This window comes from Haliaeetus albicilla, chromosome 19, assembly GCF_947461875.1.
Source record: "Haliaeetus albicilla chromosome 19, bHalAlb1.1, whole genome shotgun sequence".
Classification (NCBI taxonomy): Eukaryota; Metazoa; Chordata; class Aves; order Accipitriformes; family Accipitridae; genus Haliaeetus; species Haliaeetus albicilla.
In genome coordinates, this window is record NC_091501.1 from 15,095,469 (window position 1) to 15,117,873 (window position 22,405).

Genomic DNA, 22,405 nt, shown 5'->3' on the forward strand with positions numbered 1-22,405 from the left:
GTCATACTGCACTTTTCAAATGCGGCTCTGAAGAAGGGATATGGAAAAAAAGCACGTAAAATCAGACACATGCTGGACAAGGCAGCGGAATGCAAATCAAATACTTGTGCAGAGAGGCTGGCATCTCTGCAACCTATATGCTGCTGACAAAAGGAATAAGTAACTACTAATAACCCAGGGAAAAGTGCAGTGTTCTAGGAGAGCACAAATTTGGGGAGAGAGCACAAATTACTTGGAGAGAGCACACTTCTGAGTAAAGAGGGAACTGAAGCAGGATGGCCAGGAGAAGTCCGAAATCTGACTAACGGCCGTGCAATCTCATACACATTTTCTCTCTCTGTTGCTCCCTCCCTTCCAAATCTGTCTAGCTTTCAGGGTATCAACTACTCCAGAAAAGGACAGTCTTTCACTATGCCCTGAGTGTACACAGATAGTGTTTGCCAGAGCCAGTTATTTAACTACTACTAAACGAGGCTTTTAAAAGCAACAACAGCGAAGATGGAAGAAACACATATATATAGTTTTCCAGCATGGATCTCTACAGCATCAATTCATAAGTCAGCGCAGAATCTCCACTTATCTTGTCTACGATGCAGAACAAATTAACTGAACTTTCCAAATTAAGGGAGATAAATCAAACACATTGAAGTAATCATTAAGGACAGCCACACTGTCCACAGGAAAGGTACACTCAGATTTGAGTGGTACTAGAAATTTGTGTTTTCTCTTTGCAAAAACTATTACCTCTACGATCTCTTCTTTCATGACAGAAAGTTCACTGTTGTTTCTTGCCATAAATTCGTACTTGCATTTGGCATATTTCTTGGTCTGTGCTTTACTGTGTGCTTCATAGTTTCTGCAAAGGAAAGATCAGACTATTGTTCAGTGAGACATTCAAGCAAATAAAACCAGAGACAAAATGCCCTCTTCCAACAACCTGCAAAACATTTAAACAACCCTACCACCACCACCACCACAACATGATGCTGCTGTAGAACTACCTGTTCACAATACACTGATTCAAGTGCCAAGAAAAAAAGAAACAAAAGAAAGAGGTGGTCAAGCTACCTGGACCTCAAGAACTGGTAATCTTTACTGGCTCACTGCTTGCAAGATATATGATAACAACTTAGATCAGCAGGTGCCATTGTTTTAAAACAAACACATACACTACACTTAGTCTGTTTTCCTACAGCAGGTTAAACAATCATTTGCCATATAAACAAATGACTACACTTAGTATATAATTGGTATCTTGTGCTTTGTATGAAGCTATTTCTAGCGTTCATCATAAATTGTTTCAAATACATAATACATGGATAAATTTTTGCCATCAACACCAATGGAATTAAAACTTTAAAAAACACTCACCTACTGTAGATCAGTTTTCTTAACTGACCATAAGATACCATCAACTCATAACAACCTCAATTTACTGTATCAATTAAAAATGAAAAATAACTTCTTGGCAGTTACAAACAGGGTTCATTGTAGAACAAGGCATACCACAGTTTAACTCTATGTCTTTCTGTTTCCACAAGGAAGGACCTGTTCAGAATGCCTTTAGGTAAGAAGCTACTAATTTCTTTGACATAGTAGTACCTCTTCAAGTTGAGAAGCCCCAGAGCCCCCTCAACACAGGACCAAAAGAAACAGTAACATTATTCACTTACTGCAAATTACACCCAACAACCTAAATCCACACCAGGTAGTAAAATTAAAAAAAAAAAATCCAAACAGATAATGGAAACATGAAGCAATCAATGGCTTGAAATTCTGTATACAAAATCACAGCACAGGGATACGAATGCAGACAGTTGCTGATGTTGGTGCTATGTAACCGTGGGTCCCAGGTGTGCCTAAGCAATCCAGTAGTTACCTAGCTATTGCATGGCTGTGGAGAACTGTCTCACTTGAGCAGAAAAGCAGAACAAAGGAAGAGTCACATTTAGATTGAAAGATTATTTTGAAAGACAGGCAAAGTACTAAAAGTGTTTAAGGAAGAGTGAAAAACATGGGATGAACCCCAGCCTGCAGAACAGCTGTTATGAGCCTGAAAGGTGTGTGAGTAATCCCAATTTTTTCCACCACCCACTCAAAATTCATGTAATTTTGAACTCCTTTCTTACTACCTCAGGGATATGACTAATGCGCCTCTGAAGTACTTTTACTTTTAGGTTGCCTTTCCAAACTCATTTCACTAACTTTCTTCCTACCTTGTCCACACCTAAGTATCCTGATCCCTTCAAAAAACATAAATCAGGAAGAATTTTTAAAAATGCTCATGTTTCAGTTTTATTCCACTCTGTTGCAATCAACAGCAACATCCCCAGAACATGGGCCAGGCAATAGCTGTATGCTTCTGAAGAGACCATAATTCTTCAAGCCCAGCTTAATGAGCCAAACAGTTTACTCGGGGCACAAATGTTCTCAACACTTCCCTCCATCCATCCTCCAGTGTGTTTTCTTACTGCCTATCAGATATACCATAACTGCAGCCCTCTGCTCTCCTGTGCACACTGCTCAAGAGCCTAGTGGATTGCACAGATTTTCAGGGTGCTTTTCTTCAAATGACAGTGCAAAACCAAGCTACACAGCATACTACTTTGAAACACCGCACAACTTGCTGAAAAACTATTCAGTGCTCTTTCAGCATCAGAGAGGGTCCCCGATATACCTAATATCATATTGAAAGTTTAAGATCCTGACACTTAGTTTACATCACTCAAGGAAAGCACACCTTACTGGAGGTCCTGGCATGTTGGAATAAGGCTCACTGAAGTTCCCTGTGATTGAAATTTCCCTGGACAAGGTGTAGCCTACCTGTCCCTCAGAAGGTAGTGGGCGGCTTGGTCACTGCCTTCAGACCACTCATTAGGAATGGCAGCTTTGAACGAGGACCAGCAAATGATGGCTGAAAGGGTCAGCTTGAATTTCTCACTCCCTCCCCCAAACCCACTCCTCCACCTACTTCTTCACAGATGCTTCAAAATTTATGCTTTAAATGGAAGTTACTTGGGGTAATACATATTAACAGCTTTCCCCCAATAATGAGCTCCTACCAGGCACGTATTATATGTCTCAAGAGCCAATTAACAAATAGAAGTTTGTGTCGTATTGAACAGACTGGAAGATAGGGGCACACTGTGGATGTTTGCATCAGTACCAGCCATCTAGACTCCCTCCTTCAATCAGTGGTAAGAAACAGGCACCACTACAGCATGTCTCATTTCATATCTTTCAAAAGACTAATTTCACCTTACATGAACTGCTTCTTAGAAACACCCATTTCTCTTTACCCGCCACAAAGGAGGCTTGAATGACTCTTTCAGTTGCAGCCAGATACACCGATACCATCAATAGTTCAATGCAATAAGACCCATTCTCTAAACCTGAAATGGAGGCAACAACATTTGCACAGAATACTCTTACTCTGAATGGACAAAAACAGGTCTTATCACATTACAGATAAGAGAGAAAGGAATTTAGAGTACAGATCATCTAGATTTCAAGCTGACTGGTCCTGAGACTAGAACTCAGAAAGTAACCAAGTTCGAGAAAATAATTAACAGATGACTACTACTGCTGCTGTTGTTATGAAGAATAAGTCCAAAGTTCAGGAAAAGAATCGAGTCTTCAACCTGCACACCATATGGGAATTTGTTTGCATGCAGATTAACAACAGGATCTTTTAGCACATAGCTCAATACTAGGGATTATGCAAAGGTTTGCATCGAAAGCGTTGTTATCAATGCTGTTTTAACCAGCAATCTGATCTCAGAAGCTTAGCTTACACATCTTACATGGCACGTAAGCCAAAATACTATTCCATGTGGTGTATATGGAATACAGTTTGGCATGGGGGAGCAATTCCAACACTGCTTTACCGATTTAGTTCCACAGCTTGTGCTGGTATAAATTCTCCCCACAGACAAGGCCGAGACTCCAAGGATCACTGCATTTGATCTCATCAAGCTACTTGGATTTAGGCTAAAATGAAGCAGATGAAAGAGGATGTGCAAAAAGACACTGGTTGCTACGCAAATATTTCAGAGCATTTTCTGTAACATTGGAAAGAGAATGAAAGAAACAAGGAGTTACTATTCTGAAAGTGGATATTTATGCACCAGCCCAGACAACAAAAAGCAGGAGGCTACGGAGCACTAACTGAGCAGCTAGACAAATCAAACAATCATTCAAAACAAGGACAGATGAATCTCAGAGCGGACTTGTCATTCTTTGTAGTTCTGAAAAAAGCAAAGAGTATTTTTAAAAACATGAAACAAAGCAGAAATAAAATTTGAACCCAAATAGGAGGATTCTGTGTTCTCCATTGGGTTGGAATTTCACTATATCATTTTTGACAAAAGCATCAATTTCACAGCATATGTAAACAGGGTAGTTTCATAGAAATTATACTAAGAGATTCTTAATGATGTGCCTTAGAGAAGCAAGAGCAGAATCCCCACTGCTAACCAGAATCACTTCCTCATAAAAATAACGATCTGCTTCAGATACAACCAGAGGTAATTGCAGACACCGCCACCCCAATAGCAATAAGTCGGGACAGTTATCCACAGCACCACGTACACCGTTGATTCAGTGTTACCTATCTACATGTCGGCTAACAGTTTGCTTAAAGGCAGCAACAGCCGCCCCCTGGTCCAGCAGAGGCCCTCTTTTGTAAACTGTGTTACTGAATGCATACCCATCCGACGGAGGGTAGTCGGGAACACTGGGAGGCTGGAAGACAAAAAAGAAACAAAGCCACAAAGTGGATTAGTGTCAGCAGCAGCACCGCCTAGTTCACTTAATCCAGCACCCCTAGGGTCCCTGTCAGCATTCACGCGTCCGCAGGTGCTCACGGTTCCGCTATGAAAAGTTAATAACTTCTGCATTTCAAATACATAAACAGGGAGATCAAAAGGATAAGAATAAAAGAATTTCTATCTTAAGTCATCCTACTGCATTAATATTGCAGCGGATATTCTTTAGAAAAACAGTTCTCTGGGGCAAGGTCCATGTCATCGCTCAGGTATCACTACAGCAACACAACTTAAAAACAATGGCTGAATGGCTTTAAAATAAACTGCACTGAGAAACCACTTTGAGCTTTTGTTCTAGGTGTACGCTTAAAGCCAGAAACCTCTAGCTAGCTAACAGTATGTCTGTATAGGAAATAAAACCTCCCAGGTAAAATTATCACTGTATTGCAGGATCATAATATGAAGTGGCTCGTATGTGTCACCCTCTCACTGAACATGACTATAGTCAAAGAAGAAATGCAAAAAATAATGTGATAGTTGGTATAATTAAGGATTTTAATTAAGGAAAATAATCACAATTTATCACAAGCACATATAGAAGATTATTCAAGGCTTTAGGAAATTCTTTTTAAACAGCAGTCCTTTAAAAAACAAAACAAAACAAACAATGAAAAAAGCCAACCTTAAATTCAGCAATGATACTCTGCTTCTAAGAAAGAACTATTTTAAGCACCATTGCCCAAAACAAAAACAAGCTAAGCAGTTCATTTCTGGAGATTATGATATTGAAATTGCTCATTCTAGATCTTTTTCTTATACTACGATCCAGTTGCACAAGTTAGAACAGCTGAGATTCATCAGAAATCGCCAAATCTTTAAGCCTGGTTTGTTGGGTTTTTTGGTTGGATTGGAGGTTGGTTTTTTCCTGTCTGTGTGGCTACAGAAAAGCCGCTCACCTGATTTCTGTCTCCAAGTATCTGACCTGGCACCCAGAGACACTTGCCTACGGGACTGAGGGTTTATGAAAATAAAATAAAAGCACACAAAACCCTCCATACACATAGAATATTCTTTTAAACTATATTATTAAGACCTCTTTGAAAGAAAAAAAAAAATCTCAGGTGTCATCTAGATTATACCTTACATCAAAAGACACCAGGAAGCAGGAACTCATTTTACTTCATGTACAAATTATGTGCATCGCCTTAGCCTCACTGCACTCTCTATCACTGGTTCCCCATCGTTTCACTGCCATTTGAAGTCCTCACTGCGGAACTGACTCCACCCTGAAACCCCTCTGGTCAGAGCTGTGTGTGGGACTAGATCTTAAGATTCAGTAATAGAGGAGGGGGGGGAAGAAAAAGAAAAAAGGGCTCTTATGAGCAGGAACCTCCAATGCCCTTTGCCAGATGCCAGAGCAGTCCCTGCCCGGCAGGGAGGGCAGCGGCACGCACCCCTTCACTCCCAGCACGGCACAGCTCGCGACACGCAGCCTGGGTCCTCGGGAGAGCAGTGTCACACCGAGACACGCGGCCAGTTAGTGGCAAGAGATGAACACTTAAGTTCTCATCTTATTTTTCCAGCACTCTTCATTAAACAAGCTCTTACAGCAGACTTAGGAAAGAATAATTATTCTGGTATCACCCACTCCGGGGCGATACTTCTGCTGCAGACAAATACATTTTGCACTCACACAGCTTTTTCCAGCTGAGCACCTACAGCATTTCACAGCTATTAAGCAGCTCGGTGCTTTTCCCCCTAGGGAAGTGCTGAGGCGGCACCGGCGCAGGGAGCCAAGGTACCGAGGTTAAATGACTTGCCCAAGACCATGCTGGAATCAGCGACAGTCACGAAACTAAGGCCTGACATCCCAGGTGCCAGGCACACAAATACCCTCAGTGAACTGGGATATACATGTTATTTTTTTTTGTCTTTTGAAGATTAAGTCAAAGAGGCGAAGTTGGCACAACTACCAATCCAACCAACATTACCACCATGAAAAAGAATGAAATCAACTCCCTAAAACACAAGCAACCAGAATACCTCAACGCATTTTCCCCCTCCGAATTTGTTTTAACTTCTTATATATAAATAGTAAGTGAAATTCTTGCAGTCATCAGAAGAGAAAAATTAATGCTCCTCTCTTTTCAATACTATTTTTTCTTTTTTTTTTTTCTCCTTTTTTTTTTAGTAATTTAGAAGGAGCACAATGTAAACAAAAAAAACCTCCATGGAAATGTAGAGCAGCAGGGAAACACTGAGGCAATGTTTGATGAGACTTTTTGGGGAGATGACCAGGGAAGGGGGTGACAGCAATGGCAACAGCTACATTTCACATTATTGTGCCCATTAACTTTCATAAATGCTTTTTTGCTCAAAATGAATCACTGGCAATAACTTAGTTTTTGGCACATTTATTCCTGTACATCTTGTTAGGCATAAAGCCAAGCAGTGTTTTAAGTAATCAAATACCTACCATGTTATCCTCCTTTGCTTGGCAGACTTTTTACCCAATTTGTTTGTGTCTACAGCTGAGCAGACTTTTTTTTTTTGGCTAACAGAGATTTTCATTAGAACAAAGTTTTATCGTGACAAGATTTCCATGGGCAGCTTTGATAAACTTTTGCTGGGGAAACTTTGCTGTCTCCAATAACAGAATTGCTCTGCAAAACAACACCATCCCATAACAGCCAATAATCCTTCCCTTGAATCTTCTTCCATGTGCGCATTTTTTCACTAACAGATAAGTATATATATATATTTTATATACACTATAAAATTAAGATAAAATCCAGTATCATTGCCTTTAGATGTACTTCTAATATAGTACTGGTGTAGATTGCTTGAGGAAGACTATGGACTGAACCTAGAAAATTCTTAGGTGCACTTCCATATCACAGCTGCTAACAGGGGACCTTGGACTAGCTAACACTTGATTTAAACTAGAACTAGCATAGAAAAATAAATTAATTTTTTTAAATTAAAGCTTACATCCTCCCAACAAAGAAAAGCTTTCAAAATTAAAACTTTTATATGTTTAAAATGGCAATAGGGTTTGTTGTGAATTAAAAAGCAACAAAATCCACATATATTCTTAAAATTTTCACAAAAATCAAAGTACATTTTCCTAAGTCTACTAAAAAAGTAGGGGGTAGAACCTTTGTTGAGAAACAAAACGACTGACTATAAAGTTGTTCAGAAAATACACTCTGGTTTCTCTGAAGGCTTTAGATGGTGGTGCATGTTTCCATTCCCTAAATAGAACAACCTAACTTTTGCTAAATTCATCACATTTCTTGGGAGAAAAGGATGGGAAAATGTTCCTGTGCAATAATTCATCTAATTGGCAGCTGTTTTTCAGAAGTAAGCCTAAATTACCTGACATAGCACCACTCTGATAGCACCCCAGAATACCTTCTTGCAATACAGTGAAAGTATCAAGAAACTAATGAAAGGAATATTAAATTCCACATTTGTGAAGAAGCAGCTTAAACCCAAAATTCCCTAAAAAGTGGTGTTTTTTTTCTTTTTGCCTGTGTGCCTGTGCATGGTTGCACATTTAAGAATACTTTGGTTCAAATTCTGCCTGAAGTGTATATGACCAAAATCAATGGGATCTGAAAGCACAGGTCAAGAATCAGACTGCACCTTAGGGGCTTGGACTGCCCTCCCAACTGAGGTAGGAAAGTGCCCCAGGTTCAAGGAGAGCAGTAGGCAAAAGCCTCATATTTTTCCTAATTGCATTTTTGGTGGCTGAACAGGTATTTGGTTCCGTATAACTTTAATGTAAGCGTAATGAGCTCGCACTGATGTAGCAGGCCTCAGAGCACAGTTGCTGCAACAACGTCACGGAGTATTTTCTTTATGAAGGAAGCAGTTGGTGTTGCCTTCAGCTAAATTACAAAACGCTGTCGCAGGTAACTTACCTCAGTTGACAGTCTTTTCATTTCTTGCTTCCGCTGTTGCTCTGCAACGTTTGCCACAGACTCAGCCAAATGGTTGAGTTCTTGCTCCTTTGGAGCTCCCATGAAGTTCAGCAAAGGGGGCTCCCAACCATTTCGGAAACGGGGGACATAAGGTGGAATAAAATGGTCTTTGGGCCAGTCCGCTCTGCATGAAAAGTAAATTAGAGATCTGTATCAAGGGCCACACAAATATTGGCTTAATAGGTTTCCTAAAAATTGAAGTACTTTAGATTTTTATTAGCATAGGGTACAGGCTGGGATTACAGTAAAGATGAAATTGTGCTAGAACAGAGAAAATGAGCAAAACACATTTATTGACCACAACTATGCTCCCTGCTGTGCCCTACAGAAAGAAACTGCTCCTGCCATAAGGACACGTCAGTGGTAAAACACAACAGACTTCTGTCTTGTAGCAAAGGATGAGTAATAGAAGAATCAATCACAAAAAAATCTAGGTTTTGTTTAAACTGTTAGATGGGGTGAAAGCACTGGACAAGACTTCAAAGAAACAGCCTGCTTTATAAGAAAGTCTGAAAGCAGGTATGAGGCATGGAAGCTTAGGGGGCCTAGCTACACCTAAAACAAAAAGTTAAACAATAGCTTTTACTGACAAAAACCCCCCAACTCTACATTCTCCAAGACACAAGAGTTATCATCACATTCGCTGTTTTATAGTCCAGATTGGTCTTTTAAAAATACTATATTAGAGAGCTCCATTAGCGTTCCCTATTGTAATACAAAATACCTAAATTAACACTTTCATGCTCTGCATTTTCACCATACTGTCCTACAATATAAATTACTGTATCTTCGCAGTGGAAGCAGAAATGGGAATATACGTTACAGTCTTTTAACAGTCTCGTTGTTGACACTGCTAAAAATTAAGGGACAAATGCTGCCAGTCACACAAGTTGCAGGACCAGGCAGCAATTACCAGCCCATTAGCAGGCCTGAGCTAGGTCTGTAACCCTTGAGTTTTATCAGTCACATCTGCTATACCACACCACAGGGTACCTCTGTATACTGAGATCAGATCATCATTTCTAATCTGCGCAGGTCAACCAACTGTAGCCCAAGTGCTTCATTCTTCACTGCCCAACATGAGCTACTTCTCTTTCCATTAAACCTTTTCCAGGATGGACTAAACGAATGATGATTGTCGTTTCCAAGACAAGAAGCCCATTATTTTACACAGTGATCCATTTTCCCTGCATGGGCCTCCAACGCTATGAGGCAATTTCCACTGCCAGTCCCACCACAAGCTGCCATGAAGCCAGCAGAGCTTGAAGCAGGTGAAGGCAAGCGAATGGTGCTTTGCTGGGGCAAGCTCCCTGGCAGTCACGAGGAGCTGCAATTCCTGTTTCCAGCTCATTTTGTAGTAGCAGGCTGAATGATAGGCCCAAAGAATGAATTTGGACATTCCTGGTCGTGCAGCAGAGTGAGATTAAGGAAGGGAAAGACCTGTACATCGCTCTCCCTCCTCTGAGGATGTTTGTCATGCCTTCCTTACCAGCAAAACACTCAAATACTTTATAATCAATCAAAGAAATCCACTTGGTATATATTTATGTTCCAATTTGAAATCTAAGAGCAAGGATGAATAAACACAAAATACATGAGGCGTTTCCAGCCCAAGTGACTCCATACTTACTCATTATCAAATGTACTTATCTACCACATATTACAAAGCTAAAACACACTTTGCTAATTCAAGCTTTTTCTGTTGCATGTTCTAGTTACCTAAGTAATTTCAAACCATATACTTACCTTAAAAACAACAAATGCATAAAGTAGTTAATTTTTAGCTAAGCTTAACCATAATAGTGAATCCATTAAGCACAACGTGTAGGGTATGCACATGTAACATGGTTCAGCCAATAAGCATTGCTTCAAAATTATAAGCATTTTCTTTATAGCGTTATGACGCTTTTGAAGAAGTAAAGACATTGTAAATTTTTAGCTTTTGACAATTATTGGAAACTGAAAATAGAAATCTGTATCCTGTTCTTCAATATTTCGTCACTTTTTATTGCAGCTTCTTCAAATTGAATTTTAACAAAGTCCAGGTAGCTGGGTTGGAAAAATAATGGTGAAAACCAACTGGAAATATGCAAGGGACAGCTCAGAAAAATTTACTGCAAGAGGTTGTGTCAAAAGGTTCTTCATACCATGGACAGAACAAAAACTGTCTGCATTTTCTCCCTCCTTGAGACCCCTAAAATCAAACCACTCCCAAATTCCACTGAGGCTAAAGAGTTCCTTTCCAAAAACTTGAAAGAACAGTTCTGAAGAGTCCAAAGCCTAACAAATTAATACTGAAGTTACTGGGGGGTCGATAACCTGGTTAAGATTGTGTCAATAAACTTGAGTTGAGAGATCATCTGTAAAATATGCAGAGGCTTTTTCTCACCTGGCTTTGGTCCATGTGTCACCCAATGACATCCACAACTGCCCTTCCTCACTGGTAACAGTATATCGCAGGAAGTCTATCGCATCTTTTGTTAAGAGGGGGCTGAGTACTGTACCAGCAAGCTGTGGACCTCCTGTCGTCTGTACCACCTAAATACAAGCATTAAAAAAATACAAAGACCGTACACATTGTCAGTAAGGAAGTTACTGTGAATATAAGTTACATGAGTGCTACTAGGAAACATTTATCAGTCACCTTCCTCCTCCCCCCTTCCCCCCCCAAAAAAAAGAAAAGGAAACAAAACTCTGAGAAGCTAACAATGTGTCTTAATGTCCTACAGATTAACTAAGCCATTTATTGCAGTACTGCTGTTCCGGTCACCAACCATTTTATATTTAGACCCACTTTTGGCAATGTTATTTTTGCTCTACTGATCAAAACCACACATACTTCCATTAAATAGACATATAGCTATGCTTTCAACTCTCCTCCTGCATTATGTAAAGTATCTCTATTTTTTCCTGTTAATTAAAAATTATAATGGCAAACTTAACACACAGTGCTAAAGATGATTTAAATAAATATATTTAATAGATGGGAATATACACAGAAAAGGATATGAATTATTTTCTAAAGAGAACCTCAACCTGAGATACACACATTTCTCCTTAGTTACTGTCCAGGGATGCAACATTTCAATCTTGTTATGCTTGCAAAGGTTACAGAGCATATAACTACAAGAGCTTTGAAGGAAAACACTGAGAAAATTATAAAACCTTACCATATGTAGTGGGGTAAAGAGAAAATGAACCAGTTCAGCTGCACTAGGATTCTGGATATGGAACTTTAATTTGGCCTGAAGGAAGGGGAAAATGATACATTTTAAGAAACATTTAACTTTTATGACAATAAATACTTCACATATCAATGGCCATCCCTGGTCAGGCCACAGGTCCACCTAAACCCAGTGTTTTGTCTGCAACATCCGCTAAGTGCAAGCGCTCGTTCATCCAATTGCTTTTGAATCCATGTATATCTTTAGCACCTATTGTGCAAACCAAGAAGTTCCGCAACTGAATTATATGCTTTGTAAAGAAGCAACTCCTCTGGAAATTTGCCACCTCTTCATTTCATTAGTATTCTGTAGTTCTTTTCCAAATGAAAAATGAACAGTCCTTTCCTACTCTTTTTCCAGAGATGCTCATAACCATCTACAGATTTATTATATTCTTCCTCTGTTTGGTCTTTTCCAAGCGAAGTAATTCCTTTGAGCATTCTTGCCCTTCCTGTAACTTCTTCAGTTTTGCTATGCTAGGGACAAAATAAGGCCAGGGAACACATCGGCACATTGACGCTCTTCATTCGTTTGGGGTTTTTTTTTTCCTAATAGTTCTTAACATTTGCTTGGTTGATCACCATTGAACGCGGATGATGTTCTCACAGGAATCTGTATTGCCTCAACATTTTGTTCCGATTCGTTTTATGTATGAGATTTTTCCCCACCTGTACGCGATTCTATCATATCTATCAATATTGAATTTCATTTGTCACTTTATCTGCTATCATGAGATACTTCTACATTTGTATGCTCAACACTCACCATTTGCCAGAACACCTGTAAATATGTTGGACAGCAAAGGCCTCTGCAGAGGCACATGTGGGACTTCACTGCTAAATTTACTGCACTTTGAGAACCAGCATTTTAGTCCTATAATTTGTTTTCTGTGTCACCAAACAAGAATCTAAGAAGCTAAATTCAACCTCTCAGGACGTCAGTTTCTTTAAGAATTTCAGAGTGTGCAGCCTTGCTGGATGTGTTTTGGAAATAAAAACAAAAAAAACCCCCAACAAATCAAAGAATTGATGGATTTATAGACATTATTTTGTTTTTTTCAAGCATGTTTGCTTCTTCCTAAATTTAATATACCTGCCTACAAACTGTACCCTATGAGGAGGGTGCATCAGCAGTACTTGGTTGTCATAGTCCCTCAGATCCCTGGAATGACATTAAAGATTATCAGCATTACCTTAACTACTTCTCTTCCTCTGGAAGAAAGGCAGTTTCAGAGAGGTTATACACCATACCATGTGGTTTGCTGACTTAGTTTTTGGAATAGATGGATGAACAGTGTCCATTCAAACAGGGCTTCTATTCATCTGCCTGTAACTTGCCATTTTGATTTGCTGTTCTTTAACCCCTTACCAGTTCTTCAATTGGAATCAGGTAATCTCTTATGCCCCCCATAAAAAAAAATTGTTTTCATGAACATACCATCCACTCTCAAGCTTTTCCAAATAAATATATGCATTAAAAAAAAATCATATACTTTCTCTGATTCAGGTTCTTGGAGGATTTCTTTTATTTACTGATTACCCATTGGCCCTGCAGGCTCCAGAAGAAGCATGCCAGAATGTGTTTTAAAAAGTTATAGTATTTTTTTATTGCATCTTGCCATCTGCCTCAAACTGCTTTTGGCTAGCCTCATTCTACTCTTACATCTAGCCTTCCAGAGTGTGTCTCCAAATGAAGAAAGGAAGAGGACGTGTTTTTACTTCTAATAACTTCCTATACGTTGTTCTTCAGTCATAACAACTTTCATTTGATCTTTTCTAATGTTTTTTTGACAGATGGTAGGCATTTTCTAGGAGCTTCCAGCATGGTATTTTAAAACAGTTTCCATTCTACTGGCAAGGACTTTAGTCTTCTAGCTATGCCTTTTATTTTTAAAATAGATTCTTAAATTTATACAGTTATCCATGTCTGACATAAAGTCCCAAGAAATGAAATTTCAGGCTTTTCTGGGTCCTGCAATGATGCTTAAGTAAAGCACTGTTATAGCACAACTCTTCAAAAGCAACATTAGAAACTACATCCTAGATGCTGCTAAGCACCAAAACAAGAAGTGTTTCTTCTCCTGTACGGAATATAAAGATTCAAAGATGCACATGTTTTTCTTGGGTGAAAAACTAATTTAAATGCAGAACACACTCTGAAGTAAGAATGGAAAAAAATTAACATTATAAGCTCTGTTACTGAGAAGGATCAGCATGTTCTAAGACATCCATCCCCCCAAAACCAGCAATCAATACAGGTCAAAATCACAGCATTCAATATAAGGTTTCAAAAAAACCCTCAAAAACCCTATTCTTAACATTTCTAAAAATCTCCTATAGCACTGCAATTGGAATTCATGCCCCAAGAGGAAGAAAAAGCTGATTTGACTCAGTGAATGCAAGAACAATTTTCCCCATTGGCATAGCTTCCCCAGCAATTGGAAGGGACAGTCAGTATCTGAAAGAAAATGCTTTGAAGGTGTCCCACATGCTGCTTTCCTTTAATAGCCCTTCCAGAAGAGGAGATGCCAGGAGAAGGCTCTTGGATTAGCATCTCCGCTTGTTGAGAACCTATAAAGCAATTTGTTAGAGGGAATGTTCTGAGGCCAGAAAGGTCCTATGTAATGATGGCAACAAGCACAGAGAGTCTGATGGGCATAGCTGAATAAAACTAAATTAAGGCCACAGCTGGTGATGCTGGCAAGCATGCAACAGAACCATGATCCCAACAGACATTCCTAGAAACTCTTTTCCAATTTAAACTCAAATTTCCCAAGTAAAAGGCTTTAAAGAACCAGGAAAAGAAGAAACACAACAATGCTGAAAAAGAAATATGGTCATCTAGTCACTGTGTATAGAGCCCTTGAGGAGGAGCATCCCAAAGCTGCCTCAGAGGCCAACCTCAGCCAAAGGTGGCCAGCTCCGCTCTTGTCTCTTTTCAACCTTGGATGCAGAAGGAAAAGGTGAACGTCCAAGATCAGTCAAGTATCAGCTGAGCTATCTTCCTGTGTGTCAGCCAAGGACCAAACAAGATCACATTTCCAGGTATATCGGCATCCTTGAAGAGGATACTTGTGGGTTTGCTCTTTCTGAAAGGACAGTGGAGACCAAGACACCACAGACCTAGGCTCACTATTCCCTGCATGGCATGACCATGTCTGCAGAGCTGGCAGCAGTAGGCCATTTAAAACCCACAAGGTTTCTTTATGTGGACAAGGCACCCCGAAAGTTACAGACAGAAGGCAGAAGACTTAATACATTCCCAAAGACAAGATAACCTTCTGCAACTCCCTCAGAGGAGTCAACAAGAAAGCATCCACACCCACTAGAATAGCAGGAACCTCCAAGGAAACTCAAAAGTATCTACAAAGCAAATCTGTTGTGTTACTGATTCTTCCTTCTCTTCATCTTTCCCCAGAATTTTAGTTCTTCGCTTCATACTAGTGAAATAAGACATAGGAAAATCAATGCAGCAAAACCGACACCCAAATTAATTTGTAGCAGCAGGGAAAATACAGATCACGTTATGCTTAACATCAATTATCCCACGAAAAAAACCCCTGTTACTGCATGCCTCACACCACCATATCCACTAGCAGTCACCTACCAGAAGATTGAAGCCATGCTTGAATTTTTGGAAGCAGTCAACAAATTCATCTGGAGGTGGTGGTTTTGCACGGAGAGTAAGAACTCCCTCTGGTGAACAAAACAAGATTTATAGGGTATATAATTTCTGTAAATATTACAGGTATAGTAAACATATAAATACATAATAAATTTACCAACTTACAGAATTTTATAAATATTAGAACCACAACAGTGAGCATATTCTGCAGTCTTATCTCTAGTCACTCCCCACTGACTCAAATCAAATGATTTTCACAGGTTTCCCTCTAAGAATACACTGCGTAGGATTTTTTTTATGCTCAAAGTGAAACAAAATTACTACATTCATGAAAAAACAACACAAAAAGACACATTTGCTAGCTACTTCAATGATCCTCAGAGACACAGAATTGTGTGCAGTAAGAACTCCTACCTCCAGGTCCTTTCTTTTTACTTTTCTTAGTTTTCTTCCTCTTTGAAAGTTCAGCAAATGCTTCAGCAGCTTTTTGAAGTTTGGTAACAAAATACTCAATGTCATCCAAAATATGGTTCAGAATTTGCTATGGGAGAAAAGAAAAATAACAGTTTCTCTACAGAACCTATTTAGCAGAAACACTCCAGAAATCAAAATGACTACACTCTCAGACACCAACAGCTTCCTCGGGACAAAATCCATGCTCAAATATTGCTTATTTAGATTAATTTTGTTCTTAACTTTACAGACCTGTAAAGTATTTTAAATCTTAGGTTTTTTAAAAATTTAGGGCCACTGGAAGTTTTTTAAAATATAAGCATCAAGATTATTAAATTCAGATTGGAATTACACAGTTCATTCACACATTACATTTTCTCTTGCAACACATGAAAAAACTTCTAATTATTTGTGTAGGACAGCATTTTCCTAAACAGTATAACTTCATAATCTCCTTTAATACAAAGTATTAAGCTCTTCGTTGAATGGCAGAATGTAGTTTTATAGAAGTACTCTTTCAAGAATTGTTTTCACAGAGCAAGTGGAGGAGAATGAAGGAGCCCCCGGGGAAAACATGTATACACCAATTCAGCAGGCCTCAACATGCTTTCCTCAAGACCCTCAGATGTTGCTGAGGGCAACATCAGAGTAGAAAAGTAGAACTGACGAATGGGGCAATATTTGATATTGCATACATCATAAGACCTGCCCAATGTTGTTGCTTATAGGCAATATCAGAAATGACCCTATGTTCATTTTCCAGATACTGCACATATCTAAGTCACACTAAATTAACGGACTTTAAGTTTACCCTTACACAGTTTGCTGAATTTGGTCTACCACATAAAACTAGCATTTGTATTTCTAGCTCTTCAGAGCAGAAAACTTTGCATCAACATTCAGTACTTTTTAATTTTCTTTTTTTTTTTTTCTCCAAGGAAAAAATAAGAAAAAGAACAACCATCTATTCATTTTTAAGGTCTACCACACAAACAAAGGCTGCCTGGAAAACTTTCCTCCAGAACTAATTTCCCATGTGGAAAAAGCCTTCCCACAAAGTAGAGCTGCAAAATTTCACAGACATTAAGCAATATGACTTGTAGTTTCTCACTTACAACATCTCTGTCAATCCTGGCTGCTATCATCTCTGCTGTTTCTTCGTGATCATGGTACTGTCTATGTTTTTCAACTGCAGAAAAGGGAAGAAGATAAGACGACATCTATACACACAGAATTAGTAACCAACATTTCCTATACAGCTTATGCTTGAAACCATACTACCATGAGAAAAAGACGGGAAATGTTTGTACCATTCACTTTGCAAGGACTCCACACAAGGACTCCACACAATCCGAAAACCTTGCATCCTAATGCCTGATCCTGCCACATCTCATACAAAAAAGCCTAGGTGTATGCTTTCAGTCAACTTAGCTGCATAAATGAAGTTAACCACAGAAGTGTGGGACCAGGGTCTAAATCAAAAAAGTGGCAGATTATAAATACAACATAATGAGAAATCACCCCATTTTGCAAAATATGCTGAAAGCTACTCCAGCAGAAGTAAGCAGGAAGGAAGAGTGTAGCCATGACTTCAAAGAATTTTGATGTAGAAGGTAATAAAAAAAAGGGACTTAGGCATTTGGGCAGAGAGACCAAGTCTGGCAACGCAGAAATGGGAGGTAATGATGTGATAAAACAGGTATTTCCAAATAGCAACGGACAGTGTCAGTAACTTTTATTCTAAAACAACAAGGGTTAACATTTTGAGCAATGATAAGTTTTGCATTTTTAAGTCACATTAAATACTGTATTGCTTTTGTTAACAGCTGGGATTTTAGTAAATGCATTTTTATTCCATGTGAGTGGAATAAAAGGAACTGCAGTAACTCAGGTCCACAATTGGTCTAGGAAGACAGACCACTTGACAGACTAATGAAACTTTTCTGAAGTTGAGATGTTGTCAAACAGAGGAACAAACTAGCCTTTACTCAAGACAGATGTAATAGTGTAGGTTAGTAGATGAAAACATTCTTAACATTACAGATTTCTCTGAACATTTTTAGTTGTTTTCTTTGCATAGTTGTGTACTTTGTTGAGTGATACAGTTTAATAAACCAAAAATGATAAAGACTCCATGGTTAATGACTTCTAATTCTGAAATTTTAGTATCTATTATTAAAAGAAAAAAACCAAACCAAACAAATCCAAACAGGCCTCACTTTAACCAAGTTTATTCCCTTAATACAGTCTATTTTACAGAAGGAACTTTATTGTTTCTAAAGAATATTTTTTTCAAAGAAATCTGATCAAAATGAAAGTATTTGTTAGAGAGTAAAAAAAAAGGGGGCAAACAAAAAAAATCCAAACCCATCAGAAAAGAACACTAGTTTAGCCATACAGGCCATTATAAAGATAAATATAAAATAAGTAAATAATGCTGAACTCTAGTCACCTTTTAATCTGTGATTATATCTTTTAATTGCTCAAAATATCTGGCCTACGCTCTCCCTACTACTAAAGAGAGCATCGTTAAATTACTGGAGTTAGGCCAGTACCGATTACTGTGAATATTACCACGTTCACAAAAAAGCCCAGGTTAAAACCCATAGCTCGCACCCTCACCCAGCTAAACACAAGTAAAAGAGGCTCTGAGCAGCAGTTCAGAAAACGGGTAACTGCAAGTAAATGACAAGTCAGATTATGACAGTCAGGTCTTATTCCCCAGTTCAGGCAACGGCGGCTTGGGGCATTTCAAACTAGACGGGGAGAATAATCCTGTCTGCTGTCAGCGAGGACAGAGGGGTGACCTCGTACAGCCGCTTCTGTATCTGGATTCAATTAATGTAATCCTTACAAAAGCGGTCTTCCCAAATTACTTCCGTTACTACCGAGCACCATCAAGACCTACTGCCCAGAGCAGCCGTCGGCCGCCGCGCCCCCAGCGACACTCACGCTCGCCCTGCTCGGCGGCCCAGGCCGACCACGCCGCCACCCGGCTTCTCACGTCCACTTGGGTGATGGTCCCCGGCGGCACGGGGGCAGGCGCCCGCGGCGGCGGTGGGATGGCGCCGTCAGCCTTGGATATCATCCTAGAGGGAGAGGAGAGAGCCCAGAAGTGACGCTTGAAGGAAAAGCGTTCTGCTGGCTGGCGCTCAGTCAGGGAGGACGAGGAGGCTTCACAAGGACCTCTTCTGCTGGTGAGCATGCTGCGGGCTTGCCAAGTAAGCAGCACCCGAGACCACGATGCGCAAATACGTTAAACGCAGTAGGAAACCCGCTCCGTGATGGGGTTACCTGGCCGCACGGGAAATCCCCAAGCAGTGCCACAGAACGTAATGTCTAGAGACCTGCCAGTTCACACAGGTAAATTCAGGGGCTTGCGTTTAGCAGGTGGTGTTTTTACCACCATATGCAGTTGACTGGCTGGACTTCCGTTTTGTGTGAAATTTTTCATTAGAAGTTACCCTTCAGCCATCACAAGTTAAGTATCTAGTGCCCAAATTTGACAGGTTGCCAACCACCCTTTTCTTAAAATCCTACCAACAAAACCAGTTAAATTTACTTGCTGATTTTCCTTTTTGTAACAGTGGCCTGTTCATCCTGTCTTGATACAAATGTCTCTATGTTCCCACCTCCAGCTTTCCCGTTTTCCAGTTCTTAGTGTCGTTTTAAACACCATAAGGAAAGAGGTCTTTGAAGTCATTCTGAAGCTTGATACCAACAGACAAAAAAAAAATCTCAACAGCTCCTGTCATACACACATCCCACCACTTCTCCATGCCCCTATTTAAAAGATCTTCACCTTAAATTCATCTCTTTAAAATCTCATTCATGGCATTCAACAACGCAAAATGTCAAGCGTTATTCAGTCTTTGAACACTGAACAAAAAAAAAAGTTTCCTTCACCTTTCCTTCCTCCAGTCTCCTGGGCACTCTTCTCCCCATGTCCCACACTTCTCCTTGTCAATAACATTGCAGCAACTCCATAACGCACTGTCAGGCAGGAGGGTCTCTCCCCGCGACCCGATGTCAGCGTGCGCATGATACGACAGCGAGTAACTGGCACTAAGCTGTCACGCACTCATGACCTCTTGGCCCTTGGAGACTGATATCTCAGAGAGCTTTTCCCACCAGATGTACTGACCTACAGTCTCTTCCCAATTAAATCTTATTAGTTTCCCAGCACATCCAATGTGTCTGAGTCCTTCTAGATTGCCTCTTTGTACTTATACCTGTTTGTTGCAGTCCCACAAACAGTAAAGTCTACTTATTTGATTTTAAACCCACAGAAAAAGTCAGACATAGTTCAGTTTTCGTTGTGTTTTTATAGGAGTGTCCATTACTCTAGGAAAACTTTGTAAGTTGTGCATCAGAATTTAACAGGTAGCTAAGACTGTTATAAACTCATTCATACAATGATGACATTTTTACTTAATGATTTTTGTCCAGCAGAGACTTCTCTATCTGAACCACAAAACTAAGTGTTATTGACACTACCAGGACGCAGTTACATACTAACTTTTCAACAAACTACCACCATTACCATTCAGTATCTAATATATCTGTGCCCTTGTTTCTACGTCTCTGTTGGCTACCTCTCATTTCTCCATTAATCTCCTCTGAACCCAACAGACTCTTTTCCCTCACATTTTCCAGCTGGCAGAGAAGTTATTGCTACCAGGGAAACAAGGAGTCTTCACCATCATTAAACAGACAGGCAGGAAGATTATTCAATCTTCAGGCACTGTTTTATTTAACATCTTTAGATCCCAAAACCTTTTATCATAATCTTACTTACTTGGAGTTATGGGGCATTTATGTTTTAAATTTAAATTCTGAACTACTTGACCTATATGCAGAACTGAGACATGCAATGCTATTCTCTGGCAAGTGGGATTGATGTCAGCTGTTCCCATCACTAAGGTGGAATTGGGAAAGGTAAGAGTGACACTATAAATTGAAAGAGCATGAAAGAATTATTAAAGCAAGGCCTCTACACGTGGTTTTGGAAGTATATTATCAACTAGCAAAAAAGAACAAAAGATAGCAGGCAGACTTGGAGAGCTTCTGAATGCTGTAACAGTATTTGACGATCCTATATACTGCCAAGAACTTAGGTTTTTACCTCAGTGTTTCAAGCCTCTTCTTTTGTTTCCCACTTTTACTGTCACTGATTGCACTTTCAATATCTTCATGAATGAAGCTAGCCTAAAGAGGCAGAAGCAGAAACCACCGGTTATCAGTTAGACTATCCAGATATACAAAATAAGTATCTCCTCATGCCCTTCTCAGGGCATCTGTAGATTCCAGAATACCTTATCAAATCCCATTTAAAAGTTCTGGGATAAACTATTTTACATGCAAACAGAACAAAGAAACACACAATGCTATTGTCTGGGAGTTGGTATTTTTGTTACTGTTCCCATCTCAAGCATCCAAGCTCATCAGATGAGCATGTCATCTAGATACCAAGTTTGTCTGAACAGCTGTAGTTATCTCAAGTCAACCATTATTGCATAAGCTATTTTTTCCCTCTGTGTATACCATTTTTGTTTTTCTCAAGTATGTTAGGGGGAAGACATACTGTAAAAAAAAAAATCTACTATAGATAGTAGCAGCAAAACCACTATAGACAGTAGCAGCATAAAGTATTAGGAAAGTAACTTGTAGCAATACAGTTTCCTTTAAGAAATAACGATAGCCTCCAATTTCTCTTTGATGTAACAGAAGATGAATTTTTCAGTACATTTCCTAATCCGTAGATTCCTGTCTCTCCAGAACTGCAGTCTGCCTCCACCAGTGGCAAAGTGAAATTTTGATATGTGTCTAAGGCATTATTTTAATGGAGCTTGTGTTAAACAGGTCACAGCTTCTCATAGGATTTAGAATGCTGTGTTACCTGTCTTCAGCTGATAAATTTATTTCCTACACAGGTTGTCAAAGCCCAAATCTGTCAGTGTCTGGCTCACTCTACAAGGTCCACATCTTTCTTAGTACCCTCATAATGGAGAAATACACAACTTTTTAGGAGAAATATGTAACTTCTGCTGGGACCAGAAGACTTTGTTGAATTTAAGATACAAGGGGATTAAGGGACTTCTCCGGCTTAATAAATTGCACTACAAAATACAGATGAGGGATACATTAAGGTTAAAGAATTAATAGAAAAAAAACTTAAGGGAATTTGAGGAACTTAAGCGCAGAAGAATTCCATTAATCATACTCTTGATATTTATTATTTAACAATTTTTTTGTTCACAAAATATTGAATGCCCCAAATATTATTGATTTTTTACTAACTTTCTATCGCAGAGGCTCCTGAAGTTCCTGGTAACTTCTAATCAAAAGCATG

General features: G+C 39.4%; 1 protein-coding gene across 6 annotated transcripts in view; it reads right to left on the reverse strand.

The window, feature by feature from the left end:
- EPS8 (EGFR pathway substrate 8, signaling adaptor) overlaps window positions 1-22,405 on the reverse strand; it is a 140,917-nt gene that overhangs the window by 19,192 nt on the left and 99,320 nt on the right. For 5 of the 6 annotated variants that reach the window (XM_069807808.1, XM_069807807.1, XM_069807810.1 and 2 more), the window contains exons 8-17: window positions 21,179-21,261; window positions 19,006-19,142; window positions 17,169-17,242; window positions 16,015-16,141; window positions 15,583-15,671; window positions 11,923-11,997; window positions 11,142-11,290; window positions 8,693-8,876; window positions 4,610-4,743; window positions 745-856 (exon numbers count right to left, since the gene is read on the reverse strand). In XM_069807808.1, the coding sequence (XP_069663909.1) occupies window positions 745-856; window positions 4,610-4,743; window positions 8,693-8,876; window positions 11,142-11,290; window positions 11,923-11,997; window positions 15,583-15,671; window positions 16,015-16,141; window positions 17,169-17,242; window positions 19,006-19,142; window positions 21,179-21,261 (1,164 nt within the window). The remainder of the gene's footprint in view (window positions 1-744; window positions 857-4,609; window positions 4,744-8,692; window positions 8,877-11,141; window positions 11,291-11,922; window positions 11,998-15,582; window positions 15,672-16,014; window positions 16,142-17,168; window positions 17,243-19,005; window positions 19,143-21,178; window positions 21,262-22,405) is intronic. The other variant, XM_069807811.1, reaches the window with a different exon arrangement.